This window comes from Caloenas nicobarica, chromosome 25, assembly GCF_036013445.1.
Source record: "Caloenas nicobarica isolate bCalNic1 chromosome 25, bCalNic1.hap1, whole genome shotgun sequence".
NCBI lineage: Eukaryota > Metazoa > Chordata > Aves > Columbiformes > Columbidae > Caloenas > Caloenas nicobarica.
Genome location: NC_088269.1, coordinates 5,962,815 through 5,980,875, shown reverse-complemented (window position 1 = coordinate 5,980,875; position 18,061 = coordinate 5,962,815). Strand labels below are relative to the sequence as shown.

The 18,061-nt window shown below is 59.1% G+C and overlaps 2 protein-coding genes across 2 annotated transcripts; one reads left to right on the top strand and one right to left on the bottom strand.

Moving 5' to 3' along the window:
- The first annotated feature begins 2,541 nt into the window (after window positions 1–2,541).
- Window positions 2,542–6,485, top strand: PLPP5 (phospholipid phosphatase 5). The gene is made up of 7 exons (XM_065651575.1): window positions 2,542–2,792; window positions 3,011–3,119; window positions 4,366–4,456; window positions 4,633–4,696; window positions 5,022–5,146; window positions 5,394–5,564; window positions 5,858–6,485. The coding sequence occupies exons 1-7, from the start codon at window positions 2,716–2,718 to the stop codon at window positions 6,025–6,027; spliced, it is 807 nt and encodes a 268-aa protein (XP_065507647.1). The 5' UTR covers window positions 2,542–2,715; the 3' UTR covers window positions 6,028–6,485.
- A 449-nt stretch (window positions 6,486–6,934) lies between these two features.
- Window positions 6,935–17,879, bottom strand: DDHD2 (DDHD domain containing 2). Its single transcript, XM_065651563.1, has 17 exons — window positions 17,556–17,879; window positions 16,231–16,421; window positions 15,578–15,667; window positions 15,168–15,288; window positions 14,428–14,517; window positions 13,117–13,252; window positions 12,328–12,536; window positions 12,132–12,202; window positions 11,893–12,012; window positions 11,586–11,681; window positions 11,138–11,248; window positions 10,876–11,031; window positions 10,701–10,803; window positions 9,579–9,743; window positions 8,927–9,086; window positions 8,548–8,659; window positions 6,935–8,302 (listed from the first exon to the last, which is right to left on the bottom strand). The coding sequence occupies exons 1-16, from the start codon at window positions 17,728–17,730 to the stop codon at window positions 8,569–8,571; spliced, it is 2,085 nt and encodes a 694-aa protein (XP_065507635.1). The 5' UTR covers window positions 17,731–17,879; the 3' UTR covers window positions 6,935–8,302; window positions 8,548–8,568.
- Between the last annotated feature and the right edge of the window lie 182 nt (window positions 17,880–18,061).

The window sequence follows — 18,061 nt, the reverse complement described above, 5'->3', positions numbered from 1 at the left end:
CAAAAAACCTTAACGTTCTGAGAGAAGAAAATTCCTGTTTCAAAGTATCTTGGTAACTGTAGGGGTTTTGTTATATAGGCCAAACGCAAAATGTTAAAGTACACGTTTTAACCACATTTTTGCAAATTGAATAGAACGATAGTGCAATTCCTTGCAAGGAAAAGATTGATCAGCTGTATTTTGGTAACTGGCATCAGCAGAAGGGACGTCAGCCGCCGAATCACGTTTGTGCGGTCTCTAAAATGGGATAAATAACCTTGGGTAGTTGGGTTGTTCGAGCGGGGGCCTGGAAGGAGCCGCAGAACCGCTGGGGGTTTTGGTTGAGAACTTCACTCCGAGACCATCAGTGGCTCCTTTAGGTGCCCCCGGCACATGTTTCCTTCTGGTGGACGTGTTTGAGGTGGCACCAGCCTGAGCTGCTCTGCAAATTCCCTGATTTTGTCTGCAAATGACCCGATTTGGTGGTTTCCCGGAGCACAGCCCTTCTGCAGCCCCCGGCCCAGTGCTGCAGCGGCTGCTTCCTGACATTTTCTAAGTATTTGTTCCTGGTGCGAGCGTCACTTGCTGTAGCTTTGGCTTGTTAGTATAGGCTTGTTCCGTCCAGAGACTGTTGAGGCGTTTGCAGCTCAGGAAGGGGAACGTTAAAGGCGATTTTGTGGGCAAATCACCTTCTCTGGTCACCACCCTCGTCTTAGAGAATCTGTTAAAATGGAGTAATAGGGCTGGAATGCTTAATTTTGGCCTTCTGAAAAAAACCTTCTTGTATCTTTATTTCGGGATAGAATGCGAAAGACACAATTACTAGATGTAATTAACAGTGAGCATAAAATCTGTATATATTGAAACTTGACAGAAATGGGGGGGGATGTCCCACGCTGGTACGAAGTTGTCACTTTACCATGGAAACCTCTGCCTCGTTGAATTCAGGGTTTAACGTACTTGAAGCTCTGCAGTTCCTTGTTCAGCTTGTTTTATTTATACATGACTCTTTTTGTGTGCTACATCGAAAACGTCTTTGGCTTCCCTAGAGTCACTTTCTGCTCCCGCTGTGCAGCGGATCCGCGGCAAACGGGAGAGTTTTCGAAGCCACCGTCCCGTGTGTTGGCACGAGAGGTGGCAGCGGTGGAGCGATGCTGTCCCTTTGCTGTCCCCTCGTTGTCCCCCTGCTGTCCCCTCTCCGTCAGCTTTCCCCTTCCATTTACCTTTGTGTAGCAAAAACATTTGCACTTATGATACACTCCTACACTTTGGATGTATTCAATGTTGTTCTGAGGAGAAAAAGAGGAAGAAAGGATAAAAAAGAAGCGTTTAGCGGTGATGTTGTTCCCCTGAGTGCCAGCTCAGGTGGTTGTTACCCCATGAGGGGCTGGAGCGGGAGGAGCTCAGCTCAAACTGTGCTTTGCGTGGTGATTTCTGTGATTAATGTGAAATCAAAAAGGGAAAACGCGCATGACTTCGCCAAAGCCATTCTCTCATTCTCGGTTTCTCGCCCGGTCCCCTCGGAGCGGTTCTTGCTCCGGGTTGGTGACAGACTGGGTGAGAAAACCACGATTCCTGCTCCCCGGCCGAGCTGTGTCCATCGCGGTGCCGCCGGCACAGCCCGCTGGTCCCGCTGCACAGCACACGGTGATACCGGCTGCCCCGGCTGCTGACGGGGTTCTCGTCCCCGAGGGGTTCGTGTGTTCCCGGGGTGGCCGGACAGCCCGGACCCCTCTGTCCCCGCGCAACACGGACCCCGCGTCACCCCCGTGTCCCCACGCGCTGAGGGCGACCTGTGTAGAGTCGGTATCTCCGTAGGCTTTGTTTATCTGTAACAAACTTTGTAGATCCTGTGAAATGTTATTTTAACGGAATCACTCGAGTCTTTAATAGCGAAGCATCAATATTCACTGCAGTTGGTATTTGGGAGTTTTTGGGAGGTGACTCAAAGCTCTCGACACTAAGGCTGTTGTGTTCCATTTCCCGGGGACGTTCCACTGGGGCATTACTGTATTAATGACTTGATGTTGCCGCATAGACTTTGAGATATACGATATTTTGGGGGTTTTGTTGTTCGGCCTATGTTCTCTTGCCTAGTGTGACGCCTGTAAAGCTTGGTTACCCTGTACATAGTTAGCTTATGTCGACTAGTTAGAGTGTATCTAGAATTGCCTGTAATATTTTAGCTTCTTACTGAATGTCTGTGATGGTAGAAACATATAATTTTTGTACATTCTATTTACTGAGATGTTGCCTTTTTTTTTAATTATTATTATTATTTTGCAAACACTTTGGAAATTCCAATGTGGTGATTTTTTGTTGGTTGGGTTTTTTTTTTTTTTGCTTCATTTGGAACAAGTTTTTAAAATGACATTCCCCACTGTTTGGGTTTTTTTATTATTTTATTTTTTTTTTTTTTTGCTTGAGGTTGACTTCAATAAATCGTTATTGAATGTTTCTGAGGATTCAGTGGTTTTTACCTTAACGGGGCGGGGAGGCGGGAGGGCCCCGCTCCGCCCCTCCCGGGGCGGTGTCGCAGCCGGGCGGAGCCAGGGGACAATGCGCCGTGCGGGGTGACACTGTGCCGGGCGACAGGGACAATGCGCCGTGCGGGGTGACACTGTGCCGGGCGACAGGGACAATGCGCCGTGCGGGGTGACACTGTGCCGGGCGACAGGGACAATGCGCCGTGCCGGGTGACACTGCGGGGTGACACTGTGCCGGGCGACAGTGACGATGCGCCGTGCGGGCGGCTCCGCGGCGGAGCTGGCGGCGGAGCTGGCCGTTCGGACCCTGCTCTTGGCCGCGCTGCTGTGAGTGACCCCCGGACCGGGCTCGGGGCCCCCAGGGACACCCCGGAGCCATCAGCCCTTTGTCCCCTTGTCCTCTTGCCCCTTTGTCCCCTTGTCCCCTCCCCAATCCTCCCCTTGCTGGGAGGAGACAGAGCTCCTGCTCTCTCGGTCTCTGATTTTTCTGCGCAGTCTGCTCAAAATCTGATGGTTTGTTTTTTGTTTGTTTTTTTTTTTTCCAGGGTGATGGAGTTTTTGCCCCCGTTCCAGCGGGTGATCCTGCCCGAGGAGATGTGGCTTTACAAGAACCCGTACGTGGAAGCGGATCGCGTGCCCACGGTGCCCATGTTTGTAAGTTCAGCTGTTTCTTTCACTTCCTCGTTGTTTTTTTTTTTTTAATTATAAACCATTATTGTATAGCTACGAGCTAAAAGACTTCACAAAATCGCAGGTTGAAGGGGCCACAGGGATGCCCTGCTCCAGCCTCTCCTGGCAGAGCACCCAAGCTTAAAACGTGGGGAAAACAGCAGAATAACAGCAAATAAACACCTGCAGTTCTCAGTGCCGCTGAAAACACGATCTGTTGTTGCAAATAAGGCAACTGTTACAGTCATTTTTGTCACCTCTTTAGGCTTGTCTTTGGAGTTTTAACCAAATTTGTAAAAACTAGTGAGGGTTTTTGACGGTTCGTCATCAATTTCTCGCTCGGATGCCCAGAACCGCAGGTCTCCCTGTCAGAGAATGTTTTGCTTGCAGGTCGCTATTTTTGGCAAAGTTACATTATGATTTTATCATGAAAATGTTTTCCCTGGGTCTCTAGTGAAAAGGGTCGAATATAAAATAGAAAAGTGTTGGATTTCAGGTGGGAACAGACCGTGGAGCGGGTTGTGCGTCCCGCTGGCGCTGCCTGGGGGAGCAGCGGGGGCTCCGGGCTGGCCCAGCAGCCGCTTTCGCAGCAAACCGCACTGGTGATTTTCTGCAAGAGGCGAGCGCTAAATGTTAAGGGACAAAACCTCGTTTTAGCCTTGATTTTGGGTGTAAAGCCTGAGGTGTGGCAGACTCCAGGTGGTAGCGGAGTCCTCGGGAGCCCGTCGGGCACCGTGAGTGTCCCAGGGTGACATCCCTGAGATGTTGTGAATAACCGGTTTTCTCTGCGTCAGCCATTCCTGTGATTTTTGCTGACAAGCGGCACGGGCGCTGCTGACAGAGCTGATTCCTGTGCACACGGGTGGGGAGCGCTGGGGTGCTGCGAAGGGACCCCCGCGTCAGGAGAGGAGGGGGCTGCAGAGCGATGGGAGGGCACCCCAGGGTGCTGCTTGGGGATGCGCTGGGTGTTTAGAAGGGAAGGCTCTGCCGCTCTGCAGTGTGTGCACCCTCTGGGTAAAGCACGGGAAGGAACGGGACGCAGAGAGGAGCTTTTCAGAGCCCTGCCTGTTTTGTTTCATTTTTCTCGTGCTTCGGTCGAGGCAGCATCCAGCTGCTTCGCTTTGGGGAAGGAAAGCGTGTGCCCTCCGTCAGCAGTCGCTGCTGCGTTCTGCTGGGAGCGCTTACACCTGCCTCGCTCGCAGACGCCTCACAGCATTCTCCTTTCTGGCAGTTCATCTCCTTCCTGTCTCCCCTGTTGCTCATCGTTCTGGCGAGGGTGTTGATGGACGCCGGCCGAGAGGACACGCGGGAAGGCTGCCTGGGTGAGCCCCTCTGCCCCGGGGCTGCCGCGGTTCGGGGTCTCACACACGAGCCCTTTGCTCTTGCTGGTGGCGTCCAAGCCGAGCTGTGCAGCTCCAGCTGTTGGAGCGCTGGACGTGCCTGGGGGCTGCGCGTGGCGGTGGGGACGGTGCTGAGTGACCTCTCTGCTCTCTCCTAGCTGCCAGCCTGGCTCTCGCCCTCAATGGGGTTTTTACCAACGCCCTGAAGCTCGTTGTGGGGAGGTGAGAAACCGGCTCGTTTCCAGCTGCGCCTGCGGGGAGAGGCGGCACAGCTGGGCGGTGGTGCAGCTGCACCAGCAGGAGCTGAAGTTGGTCGTAGCCTGCAAAAACTGTATTTTTTCTAGCTGTAAAACCAAATAAATATTAGAACAAACACTGTCGGGGACCTGCTGTCTCCAGGCATGGTTTAGACAGGCTCGCTCAGGCCTGCGCAGGGGAGGAGCAGATGGGGTGGTTCCATCTGCCCGGGCCACCTGCTCAGGGTGGCAGAAAGTTTCCTGTGCTGAGCGCAGGCTGAGCGATGCGATGGGTTTGTGCTCTGCCCCAGGCCTCGGCCAGACTTCTTCTACCGCTGCTTCCCGGACGGACGAGCGAACGCGGAGCTGGCGTGCACAGGCGACCCTGGCATGGTGACCGAGGGACGCAAGAGCTTCCCCAGCGGACACGCTTCGTGTAAGGTTTCCATGTCCCCTCCCCGCTGCAGCCCCCGACAGAACCACGGGAGCAGCAGCCCGTGCGCAGGGCAGCTCACGTTCGCTTCCGTGCGCCCCACAGCTTCGGCTGTTACACATTCCTTGGCCTGCTTGGGGGCCTCATCTTTCCCTCTGCAAAGCGACGGGGTGACAAATGTGTCCTGAAGCTGCCTGCGGCTCCTGGGAGGAGCGGGAGCTGTTTCTGACGCCACGCGCTTCTCTTGCAGTCGCTTTTGCTGGTCTCGCCTTCTCTGCGTTCTACGTGGCCGGGAAGCTGCGCTGCTTCGTGCCCAGCCGGGGCTGCAGGGCCCTGCGGCTCTGCGCCTTCCTCCTCCCGCTCTTCCTCGCCACCCTCATCGCCGCGTCCCGCACCTGCGACTACAAACACCACTGGCAAGGTGGGTCGTGTCTGCCTGGGGACCCGCACGGGGACACTCTGAGCGCAGGGGGATCCGTGTCGCCGCAGAGTTCCGACCCTGGGACGGCCACTTGGGGGTTCTGATTACTCCTCCCGTTGTAATTGTTTTGCTGGTGACGATGCCTTTCTCTTTGTTTTGGAAACAGATGCCAAGCTTAGCTGTACAGCCAAGGGCCAAGTGGCTGATGCGGCTCGGCTCTGGGCAGCTGACAGACGGAGAATTCGCTGTGAGGGTGAACCAGAGGGTTAACTTGGCTCTGCTCTTGCCCACAGATGTGGTGGTTGGCTCGGCCATCGGTTTCACGCTCGCCTACCTGTGCTACCGGCAGTATTACCCTCCCCTGACCGAGGCCACGTGCCACAAACCGTTCCTGTCCAAATCCCAGCAGCTGCCGGCGCAGCAGGAGAAGCCCATGGCCACCAGCTTTCACCTGGACATCTAGTGCTGCGGCACCGTCCTGCTGCTCCGGGCCGGGGACGTTGGTCTGCGAGCGGGGGCTCGGTGAGGACGAGCTTGTGCCCTGAGCAGCCGTTCTCTGCAGTGCTGCTGTCGCTTCCTTAACCAAATTGTGCAGGCGGAGCGAGGAGGCACTTGGTGTGCCAGCCCGGGGCACGTCCTGGAGCAAGAACAGGAAAAATGGGACAGCCTGGTGTGTCCTGATGGGTGTTCTGGTGTCCGGTCCGGAAAGCACCATCAGTCGCCTCCCTTCGACCCAGCCAAGCTGTCCCTTCCCAGGGAAGTGTACGTTGGAATGAAGCGCAGGACCTGCTCCTGGGACAGGTTCAAGTCCGTCTTTACAATCACTGATGAGCTAATTTGGAGTAATGAGCACGAGGTTACAGTCTGTAACCATGAATTAAGAAGGAAGATGAAGGTAACATGACTGTAATTTGTATTATTGTGCTAGCCCCTATTTTTTTCTAATTTGAATAAAGCAGTTTCACTTTTTTAATGAGCTGTGGTACTGAAGACTTTACTTCCCAGGCCGGGTTTATTGCTGTATAAACCATTGCCTTTGTGTCCAGGGGTCTCTGGGTGGGTGTTCATTTTGTACCTCTTTCCTTGCAGCTCTCAGACAGTTGTCAAGAGATGACAACCAGCAGAAAAGGGGTGTCCGATAGCACCCGCAGAGGGGCTTGTGTCTCTGCAGGGTGTGTTCCCAGCAATGGGAGGGCAGTAATGGAAACGCCGCCCTGGCATCTTCAGTTTGGGACACATAGACCCTCGATGACCCTGGCACTGCAGAAATAGTTTTATCTTCCCCTAAAAATGGGAATGATTCAACCCCTTCCCCTCCCGCTCCCCCCAAACATGCACACGCCACAGTCACCTACTTATTTATTTTGGCTTTTACTGGAAAAGACATTAAATAACACTTAAAATGTATTTAATTTTTTTTTTTTTTACAAAGTGCTTAACTTAAAAAGCTGATCATGAGAGTGGCCCGTGTTAAGACTTGTTCCTTCTCCTGCTCCCATAGGAGACACTTGAGCGGTCAGTAGTTGAGGCGCGGTGGAGCAGCAGGTCTGTTCCTGCAGTCGGTAAAACCAGCTCCAGTTCCCCTGGGACGGGCGGAGGGACAGAGGCTGCAACAAAACCTTCCCCATAGTGCAAATAACGTGGTACGACGGAGGAGAAACAAACAGGCTGCGGAAAAAAGGCTCCTCGCCCCGCGCAGGGCGAAAGTCAGTGGGATTTTGGGAAAGCGGTTTGGCTCTTTCCAAAGGCTGTCACTGCCGCGACCTCGCACGCCGGGGAAGCGTCGCCCTGCCCCTTGTCCCAGGGTTCCAGCCTCGGCCGGGTGGTTTGGTCACAGGGAGGGATGTCCCTGTCCCCCTTGGAGCAGAGCTGGGGTCACTGGGACAGTGTCCGGGCTCTCCGGCTCTGGCCTCCAGCTTCACCGGCTGTATGTTGTGTATTTCAAACCGAACCAAATATCTGAGCTCCTCGCAGCCCCCCTGCCAGCCAGGCTGCCCCGCGGAGCGCAGGACGGGACTGTCCCCGGCCCGGCCGCGGGGGGGTCTGGGGGTGACACGTCCCCGCACGGTCACACGTGGAGCCGCGTCCTGCGCGAGGTGCCCGAGCTGCGCTGGGGAGGATGCTGAGGAGCCGCTCCCGACGTCCCGCAGCACAAACCCGCTCTGGAGCTGTTTGACGGGGCACGGCCCGGGGACACACGGACAGTGACGCGGGGAGGTGACGGCAGCCGCGGGGACGCGTTCCTGCCCAGCAGCCTGTGCCCGGCGCCTCACCCGCGCGGGACCGCGGCGCTGGCGCTGGGTCAGCGCAGGGAGCTGCTGCCATCTCCGCCCCACAGGCTGCCGGGGCTCCCTCCGCGCTGCGTGTTTAAGGCTTTTGTTCCTCCAGGTCCCACCGAACCAGGAGCAGAGTCAGGCCCGGGGGGTTCCCAGCCCAGGCAGCTCTGCCGCGGTGCTGGGGGAGCTACTGATGACTTACGCGGTGGAGGGTTAAACGTACGTGTTGCCACAGGGAGTCACAGGGCACATGCTGCGTGTGTTCCAGCAGAAATGTTTTTCCATTGATTTTTTTTGTTTGTTTGTTTTCCCCCACCCGTACCCAAAAATGGAGGAAAATCATCCTTATCTCCAGGCGGCAGCAGCAGGTACTCGGGAAGCAGCATGCGGGACACGGCAGCAGAGGAGAGAGGAAGGCAAACAAATCCGGACTTTCCTGGTGAGTACTCGGTTGAAGTGGATCTAAGAAAGCGACAGCAGAACATGGAACAGCGGCACTGGGGCAGACCAAAACCCGCGCGGCCCTCCGTGCCCCGCAATTAACAGTGTTGGGCGCTGAGGGCAGGAGAACACCAAGTTAAAACCCTGGCGCAACCCCCCGCGTTGGACACAGCGCTGTAGGTAAGGAGCATCGCTCCCTCCCGTGGCCCAGGTGTCCTCTGAGGCGTCCTGGGTAACTCGGAAGGTGTAGGTGAGGGGGGACTTACACCCAGCGCGGCACAGGGTGGTCACTGGCTTCCTGGCAAGGGCTGATCCAGCGGGATGCCTTGTGTCTGGTAGATCTCCTTCAGAACCAGCAGAACCGTGTCTTCCGACTCCCTGGGGGAAAGCGAGGGGGACACGTGGCTCTGTGTGTCAGCACACCCGGGATGGTCACGGGTCGGTGCAGCGCTCAGCAGACGCTCCAGCACCAGACAAGAGCCGCCCCGGGCTCCTTCCCCTGCCCAGCCCTGTTACAGACAGGAGCACCTCGTTTACTCCGTTAAGGCTTTTCTTATTACCTTGGCTTTAAAAATGACGGCGTTCCGCTTACACCGGAATTGGAATTTTTGAATCTGAAGTTTTGACGGTTATGCAGAATCTTACCAATAGCAGAGATGCCCCTGCAGTGCGAACAGGTACTCGTTGAAGCTCTCGATGGGCTTCTCCTGCAGCACGTAGTCGATGCGGTTCCCCCCGTTCAGCCTCCCCACGTTGATGGGGGGGGTCTCCTCCTTCGCCACGGGGGGCTCCTCCGGCTTTGTGTCTGAGGGAACGGACAAGAGCGATGTGGTTCAGCCAGGGCACCAGAGGCCACGAAAATACAACAGCATCGCCGTGCCCTCCCTTCATAGAATCATTCTGGTTGGAAAAGACCTTAAAGGTCATCGAGTTCAACCATTAACAATCTTGATATACAGCTGTTAGAAGGAGGGTGCCTGATCTCAACAGAGAATACTGGCTTTTGTCTGAAAGTTTTTAAAAACATTGCACAGAAATTGAAGTTCAATGCTAGCATGTCCGCTCATATGGAATTTTAGAGCCCCTATTATGCAGAATATTTAAATTGGTTGTAACTTGACGATGCCAAGAACATTTAGAAGCAACTATATTCATTAATATGAGCTTCGGCAGACGGGAAATGACTACATTTATCCACGTTCAAGTTGGAATCAAAGAAGTTGGTAAAAGAAAGGAGACTAATAGGGGCTCCACACTCCGCCTCGTGCATCCCTGGCTCTCCACACACGCCACCGACCTGGCTGCTTCTCGGCGCCGGCGTCGCTCTCGGCTTCGGCGTCGGCAGCGGGCGCCTCCACGGCGGGCAGCGGCGCGCGGGTGAAGGACTGCCAGGCCACCCGCAGGGACCCCAGCAGGTTGTTCTTCAGGTCCACGCTCATGCGCGTCAGCCCCTCCTTCAGCTCTGCAAGGCAGGGGGGCGGTGGGGCCGGGGCTGCCCTGGGGGGCCGGGGCTGCCCTGGTGGGGCTGGGGGCTGCCCTGGGGGCTGCCCTGGGGGGCTGGGGGCTGCCCTGGGGGGCCAGGGGCTGCCCTGGGGGGCCGGGGCTGCCCTGGGGGGACTGGGGGCTGCCCTGGGGGGCCAGGGGCTGCCCTGGGGGGGCCGGGGGCTGCCCTGGGGGGGCTGGGGGCTGCCCTGGGGGGCCAGGGGCTGCCCTGGGGGGGCCGGGGCTGCCCTGGGGGCTGCCCTGGGGGGACTGGGGGCTGCCCTGGGGGGCCAGGGGCTGCCCTGGGGGGGCCGGGGGCTGCCCTGGGGGGGCTGGGGGCTGCCCTGGGGGGCCAGGGGCTGCCCTGGGGGGGCCGGGGCTGCCCTGGGGGCTGCCCTGGGGGGACTGGGGCTGCCCTGGGGGGGCCGGGGCTGCCCTGGGGGCTGCCCTGGGGGGACTGGGGCTGCCCTGGGGGGCCGGGGGCTGCCCTGGGGGGCTGGGGGCTGCCCTGGGGGGCCGGGGCTGCCCTGGGGGGCTGGGGGCTGCCCGGGGGGGCCGGGGCTGCCCTGGTGGGCCGGGGCTGCCCTGGGGGGCCGGGGCTGCCCTGGCGGGGCCGGGGCTGCCCTGGGGGGCTGGGGCTGCCCTGGGGGGCTGGGGGCTGCCCTGGGGGGGCCGGGGGCTGCCCTGGGGGGGCTGGGGCTGCCCTGGGGGGGCCGGGGGCTGCCCTGGGGGGGCTGGGGCTGCCCTGGGGGGGCCGGGGCTGCCCTGGGGGGGCCGGGGGCTGCCCTGGGGGGCCGGGGGCTGCCCTGGTGGGGCTGGGGCTGCCCTGGGGGGGCCGGGGGCTGCCCTGGGGGGCCGGGGGCTGCCCTGGTGGGGCTGGGGCTGCCCTGGGGGGCTGGGGGCTGCCCGGGGGGGCCGGGGCTGCCTGCGCCCTTACCCAAGTGCATCCTCTTCCTGCCCTTGTGGTGCGGCAGCAGCATGGGCTCGAACTCCAGGTCCGGGACGATCATGGGCTCGATCCTGTACGCCACCGGGTCGAACTGCGCGAGGAGGGGGACGCTGAGCCGGGGCTCGTGCCCCATGGGGAGGGAGGCTCTGGCTCCGGTACCTACCGGGTGGAAGATGTTGAAGAAGCCTTTGCAGGTGGGCAGGCTGTAGTTTGGGTCGATCCGCTTCACCCCTCGCACCGTGAGGAACATCCCGATGGGCGACCCGAAAGCGAAGAAGATGGTGGGCCTGTAGTTCAGCTGAGGGTAGTTCGCCGAGACCTGGGAGAGAGGGAGACGCGGTTTTGCTTCAGGAGACAAGCTCCACGCTGGTTTCGCCAGCGCCTCGTCGTTGCGGTCAGAGCACTATGCTGATCTCGGCCGTTACCTGTCCTAGGCCAACATCGCGGTATTGGCAACTTCTGCTGTCGCCTGTGCTGTCTGGGTCGCGCTGTGACGGGGACGCAGCCTCGGCCCCGGGACCTGCTGCGCTCTGGTCCTGCGGAGACACAACAGGGATCGCGCTGGCGGCCGCGGGACAGCGGCACGTCCCACCCGCCCGCGGCAAACCGCCGGCACCCCTCGTGCTGCCGAGCCGCGGCAGTGCGGGCAGCACCGTCCTGCTCCAGCCTCTCTCGCTGGCGTCACTGATTGGGTCTCTAGCACCGTTAACGAGCCCTCCTGCTCCGCGATCACCCTTAGAGGCCACGGGGTGACGTGACCCCCGCGCGGTGACCCCAGCGGGACACCAGCAGCTCTGAGGCGCTCAGGGACTGGGACTGGGGAGGCTGGTCCTTGTCTGAGCGCGATGGGATGTGACCGCGACGAACACGAACCTGCGTCTCCGTCTTGGAGCTGATGTAATGAAGTATCTTCATTCTTGGTCCTAAGGGAATTCCCATTTCTTTAAGGTTTTGCTCTGTGCACAAGAACTGGAAAATAAGCAACCCAGTTTTTAGTACCGGAGCAGAGAGGTGTGCGCCCAGCGAGGTATTTCTGTTTTCTGTAATTCTGTCCCTGCTGCTCTTCCCAGAGACACTTCATGTGCGAGGGACTCGGTCCCAGGAAGACGTGCAGAGGGCAGAAGGATTGGGAAGCAAAGCAAAGCAGAAACGCAAGAGACAGCCAAAGGGAGCTCCTCACCAGTGCCTGCCTGTCCATCCTCTCCTTCTCAAAAACATCGCAATATTCCGACAGCTCCAGCTTCTGCAGGATTTCTCTCACCTCCTCAACACCCCCGTTGCTCAGGGTTGTCCTGGACCCCTGCGAAAAGAGCCAGCAGGGATCAAGCTTTCTGCTCACCGATTTTCTCCCGTGTATTTTGGGGCCTGTGCCCCCTCCCCGGGCAGCGGGGGCTCCGTGTGCCGCGGGGGAGCACGCACCCCTCGGCCGCGCTCGTCCTCCTCGGGAGCAGCCTTCTGGTTCGTCAGCAGATCGAACAAAATGAGCGACCCTAGAAACCAGGCGCAGGAACAGAGCATCAGCGTCTCCTCGGGGAAAAGCCCCAGAGCAGCATCCTTTCGGGGACAAAAACCCAGCGCCCTCCGTGCTCCGGTGCCACCGCGGCGGAACCCTCACCCAGGCTGTGCCCCGCGATGGACACCCCCCCAGTGAAGAGCGGGTTCCTCTGCAGGAACAGCTGGTACAGGCGGTTCATTTCGGACGCCACCGTGTCCACGATGGTTTGGCAATAGGTGGAGCTGTTGTAGAAGAAAACGTCCAGGATGGTGTCGTTGATGAAGTGACGCAGGCGGTTGATGCTGGGCAGGGTGATCCGCTCCAGGTCCCTGTGCGGGGGACAAGAGGACAGAGGGACTGTAGTGAACCCCACCGCCTTTCTGCAGCAAAACACACGTTCAGAGAAGGACTGCCACCGCCGCAAAGGACAAAACGTCGTCATCCAGAGCCCTGGCTCGTGGTAGGGCATGGCCTGTGCTCTCATGCTGCAGCAGGAGTGAGGAGCTTGACCGTTCTTCCCCAGCACCCAACCTGCTCTGCCCATCCCCAGGCACCGATGAGCAGCTTCTGGGTGCAGAAACCAGGTATTCGGTTTCCAGAGGCTTTTACCCAAGTGGGGTTGCACAGGGTCCCTCCCGATCCAGCCAGGGCAAGGCAGACGCCTCTCCCCTCCGTCCAGACACCGATCAGAGCAGGGACCCACAAACCGGGCTGCAAAAGCACAGCGGGGACGGGTCCGGCATGGGGGTGCCCCCGGGGCCCCGTCTGTCCCTGCGCTCGCAGCCCCGGCACTCACAGCTCTCCCTTTGCAGGCGGGGGCTGCCACAAAGCGCAGGTTTGACAGCGGAGGGGCTGCCCGCGCACTGCCGACGCCGGGGCAGCGGAGGAGGTGACACTGGGGACACTCACACGTCCACGCCGGTGGAGTGCAGGGAGCTGTGCCAGTTGACAGGTAGGAACTCCACGCGCCCGATCTGCTGCTGCTCCTGCGCCTTCCTGAAGTGCGCCTGCAGCATGCTCAGCGACACGTTCCTGAAGTCGTTCACTGCAAAAGAGCAACAACCCGTCGCCCAGCGCTGCAGGGCAAGCCTGCTGCATCCACAACGCTTAATAAGATAAAAGGAAAGATCATTACCGGGGGAAATCCCACCAGGGTCTTTAAGCTGCTGCTGCTGCTGCTACCCTAAGACGTTGAATCTTTAACTACAAGATCGAGGGAGGGCTCCGTGTCCTTACGAGTGTGTTTAGGGGATTTTGCTGCCCCATATGTAACAAGCCGCCTTTCTGCATGGGCAGGGCTTTAACACAGCGGTCAGGATAAGACAGGTACTTTTAGGAATTAAACAAAAAATAAATGTGTTGTGAAGATGCATGTGTTAGAAAGGGAATCCTAAAGGAGCAGATGAACTTGCAGTTACTCAGTTCTGAGGGAAAGAGGCTGATTTCCTTCCCTTCAAATGACCAGCAGCCTTGAAAATAGTTTCATCAGAAGAACATATAGAAAGAAGAGCAGACCGCATTAAAGCGGAGGTATATTTTATAGGAACTAGAGACAGTCCGCTGCGAAAAGTCTCAGCTCCCTTGATTTCTACACGTAGACCGCATTTGGCCGCCAGGCAGCGTCAGCGACGGCCTCTCCTGCAGCACTGAGCAAACACTAACGAACAGGTCGGACCAGAGTCCCGGGTTTGGTCCCTTGTCTGCAGTGCTGACGGCGCTCAGAGGAGCGTCAGCCCAGCGATGCTCCTCGCAGCTCTCCAGCGTCCGCAGCCGGGGACCCCCTGCGCCAGCAGCATCCCTGCTTCTGGTCCAAAATCCCTCCCGAGGCTGCGGGATGGGGTGTTGCCTGTTCGACTTCCCCCACTGAGACTGACCCACAGCAACAGATGGAACAGGTCACTAATTACTTTAGCAGGTTTAGACGGTTACTTGGAAAATCTGTATCCAATCTGGGAAACTATCCTGAGCAGCAGCAGAACGCGGTGACGAAAGGTGGCTGCCCAAACCTTTGCAGGTGGTGGGATTTAACGGGTTAGTGAGCGCGGTACTCGCGGTGCCCGCCGCACTCCGCAAATGTGGCCGTGCAGCCCGCCAGAGCGAGCGCCGGGGGCTGGAATGGCTCCGACAGCGTTTCTGTCCCGCCGTCCGCGCAGACGGGGCTTTACGGCTCCGCTAACAGCAGCGGGTGGCGGGAGCGTCCCGGCCGGGCTCCACACCTACCGCACTGGACGATGCTCCTGAACCGAATGTCGCAGGCTGGGCCGATCCCGTGCACCACGAACACCAGGTGATCGATCTGCAGCGGCTCCCCTGAGGAGGAGGGAAGAGTTCAGAGCAGACGTGACTGCACGGGGAGCTGCACCAGCGCCCTGTGCCCGTCCTGCTCCGCGAGCCCCCGGCGCGGCCGATCGCTCGGGTGGAGTTACGGCTTGTGCCCTGTTACGCTGCCCACGCACCACAGTTTGCGTGCATGCTTTCCTGAGGGTGCGCAGGGAAAATGAAGGGGTTAGATGGGAGTAGCTGCCTGTCCTCAGCACGGGGACGAGTCCTGGGGCCTGACTGGGAGTGCTGGGACAGCTGGGAGGGGACGGAGCTGACACAGCTTCAGAGACAGGGAGGGCACGTGCCCCAGAAAGTCACCGGCGTGTCGGGAAGAGATGAACCTGTGTCCCTGCCAGGGAAAGAAGCTCCACGCCAAGACCTCGGGCGTGATTTCGGGCTGTGCTCTGGGTGCAGGAGCTGCAGCTCACGCCTGCTCCCCACATGCACCTTCATTTATACCACGGGCACTCTGCTGCTGGGAAGGTTTCTGAAAACCATTCCGTTCCTTTCGGCACAAAATGTTTAGATGTGCCCTTCATCTAAAGGATTACGGAAGCTTCTGTCGGTCTTTTTTGAGAAAAGAGGATGGAAAACAGACCCGGCAGCTGCGGGTGGGCGGAAGGGAGAAGCGAGCTCACCGCTGGGGATCTCGGCAGCGATGTTTTCCACTCCTCTCTTCACCGTGCGAGGCCGACCTTGTTCCGTAGGAGTCGAGCCCCAGTCGTCGGAGGCGGCGACGGGGTGGTAGTGCACCATCAGCTGTAAACGAGAAGAGCCCGTCACCCGGCTGCTGTGTGGGAGAGGAGAAACCCTGCTCGACAGCCGGCCCGGGACACGCGGCGGGACCAGACGCGCTGAAAACCAACGTGAGGTGTGAGGCAGAGTCTCTGCGGGCATTGCCCTGCGCTCTAGCACGGGCAGGTGAGGGGAACGCTGTTGGACGGGGCCGATTTCACAGCAGACGTGGTTATAACAAACAGCATAAAGCCAGGACCTCAAGAGAATCGCAGGGTGGTCCTCGCTGGCCAGCGCACCGGCCCCTCCTCACCTTTGGGTTGTGCAGGATGATGATTTCCCTGCTGGGGGACTCCAGTTTCTTCTTCCACTCATCCAGGGTCACGGCGACCATGTACGCTTCCTGAGGACAAGAACACCCTCCGTGAGTCAGCCAAAGGTATTGCCATGAACGTTCAACCACCCGGGACACTCCCCACCCATTTCACGGTATCTCTTATCAACACACTTTGCGCAAGACGCAGAGAAATCAGTTGGGTCAAGCTGGGGGAGCAGCAGGGTCACCTGGGTATCACCTGCTAAAGAATTGTGTTTTTTGGTGAAACTATTGAGGATGATTGCCGTGAGGAGAGTCAAACTGAAGCTAGAGCAGACAGGTCAGGAGAAAACGGAGCCAGGCTGCTGGAGCGAGGCCGACGGCGAGCACAGAGCCGTGAGGAGCAGCGGGCACCGAATGTGGGGCAGGGGACGGGGCAGCCGCCCAGCTCCAGCAGCCTGGGAGGGGAACGGTGCCAGTGTTGAGAGTTACGGTAATCAGCTGCAAAAACACCATGCCAAAGCCTCTTTCGAGTTCATGTCCTCAGGCGTGACACTGGTGGCAGTTGCCCCGTACGGATTTTGGGACATTGGGGCCAGTATTTGACAACGCAAAGCCAAGGTGGACGCTGCCAGGAAAAGCATCTTTACCTCCAGTTCTTCGCTGAAGGTCTCCGAGTAGGGAATATACTTATTGTCCTTGTCTCCCTTGTAAAACCAGGTGCAGCGGCGCACTTCGGACACCTCCTCATCCCAGTACACGGCCACGCGCTGCCGCTTCTTCAGGTGCACGTCGTACCTGCCTCCCGACGTTGGGACAACCAGGTCCTCGTCATCTTTCCCTGCAGGAACCAAGGCCTGGGATTAATCGCAAGAGGACCAGAAAGGCATGCTAGCAGAGAGCCGTGTGCCACGCCAGAGCGGAGGGATCAGATGGGATGAGATGAGCATCTTCTGCAGGCAGTACACAGGAGCATGTGGACACCAATGTTCTCCGCACCCGAGCACAGAGAACGGCGTCGCGGGCGTCCCAGGAGAGATGCCCCAAGTCAAACTTCCCCAGAGGCAGAAGGTAAGATGAAGGCGTTAAGCTACAACTACCTTCTTCTCCAGTTCAGGCTTACATGGACTCTTCCTGCCTCACTTAGACGGTAAAATGTGAATTTGTGGCGCGGGGAAGAGCATTGCGTAATGGTGGAGGTGCACGTACCCCGGTCTCTAAGCCGTTCCCCTCTAACAGGGAGAATTCTGCATAGATCCCAGTACAGACTTCAAATTCTGTTAATTCAGCTGCCTTTCGGGTTTGCCCGCTGGCGGAGCACCGTGCCGGGCCATGCAGCCGCACGGCCTCCAATCGCAGGGTTCCTGGGAGAGGGCGGACGGTGAGTCCCCGGCAGCAGCGGTGATTTCAGCACCGTCCTGGCCGTGGGTTGCAGGGACAGGCGGTTTTCGGCAGCACAAGGGCCTCATCGCGCGTGGTGCCACTCGGAGCAGAGCACCACCCATCGTGTCCACACGAGGGAAATCTCCCCAGTGGAATTTCTGCCCTCCCACCCACACTAGATGCGGTATGATTATATATAATTTAGAGCGTATATCAAATGAATGAGGTCAGACCATTTGATGCATCCGGACAGCTTAGTTATTCATGTGTTTACAGCTCTAGGAGCAGGGACATTCCTAAGAGAAGTCCCAGTTTAAAATTCCCGAAGGAAAATTCTGCATCCGAGGCAGAAGCCGCGGACGTGCCCGGGGAACCTCCCTCGGATGCGCAGCCAGCGCTTCCCCCGAGCACACACCTGATGCTCCCCCCTTGCCCCTACCAGGCCGGTCCCTCGCAGCGATTTTAAGAGCAGAGACAAGGTATTTAGAACCAAAGGGCAATTTAAAAATAGCAGCGGCAGGAGCTGCAGGGCAGCGGTGCCGGTGCGGGTGCCCGGGGTCTCTCCGCGGGGCCGGGGGGGGTTTCTCCTTACCCGAGCCGTGCGCCTCTTCCAGCCTGTCCGAGTCCTGGGCGCTGAAGGGGACCCAGCGCTCCCGGGTGTCCGTGACCTTGCGGTAGAACCAGTGCGGAGCCACCGCCTCGTATCCGCCGGCGGCGTCGGGCTCGGCGGGGGCCGGGGGGGGCGGCGGCGGCTCCCGCGCAGCCATGGTGCCGCCGCAGGGGCGGGGGGATTGAACCGGCCTCGGAAACGCCGATTCCGGCTCAAATGCAAAACGCGCTCCCCGGGGGGACGGGCGCCCCCGCCGCCCCTCGCGCACACGCGTGTCCGCGGCCGCGACCCCCCCAGCCCCGCTGCTGCCCCCGCGAGCGAGGCGGCTGCTCCGGCGGCAGCGCAGGCCCCGGAGACCGCCCAGCCCGGGGCGGTGCTGCCCGGCCCCGCTGCCGTCACGCGTGGGGGCGGGCGGGGACGGAGCGGAGCCCTGCCCGCCGCCCTGCCTGCAGCCTGCCTGCAGCCTGCCTGCAGCCTGCCTGCAACCT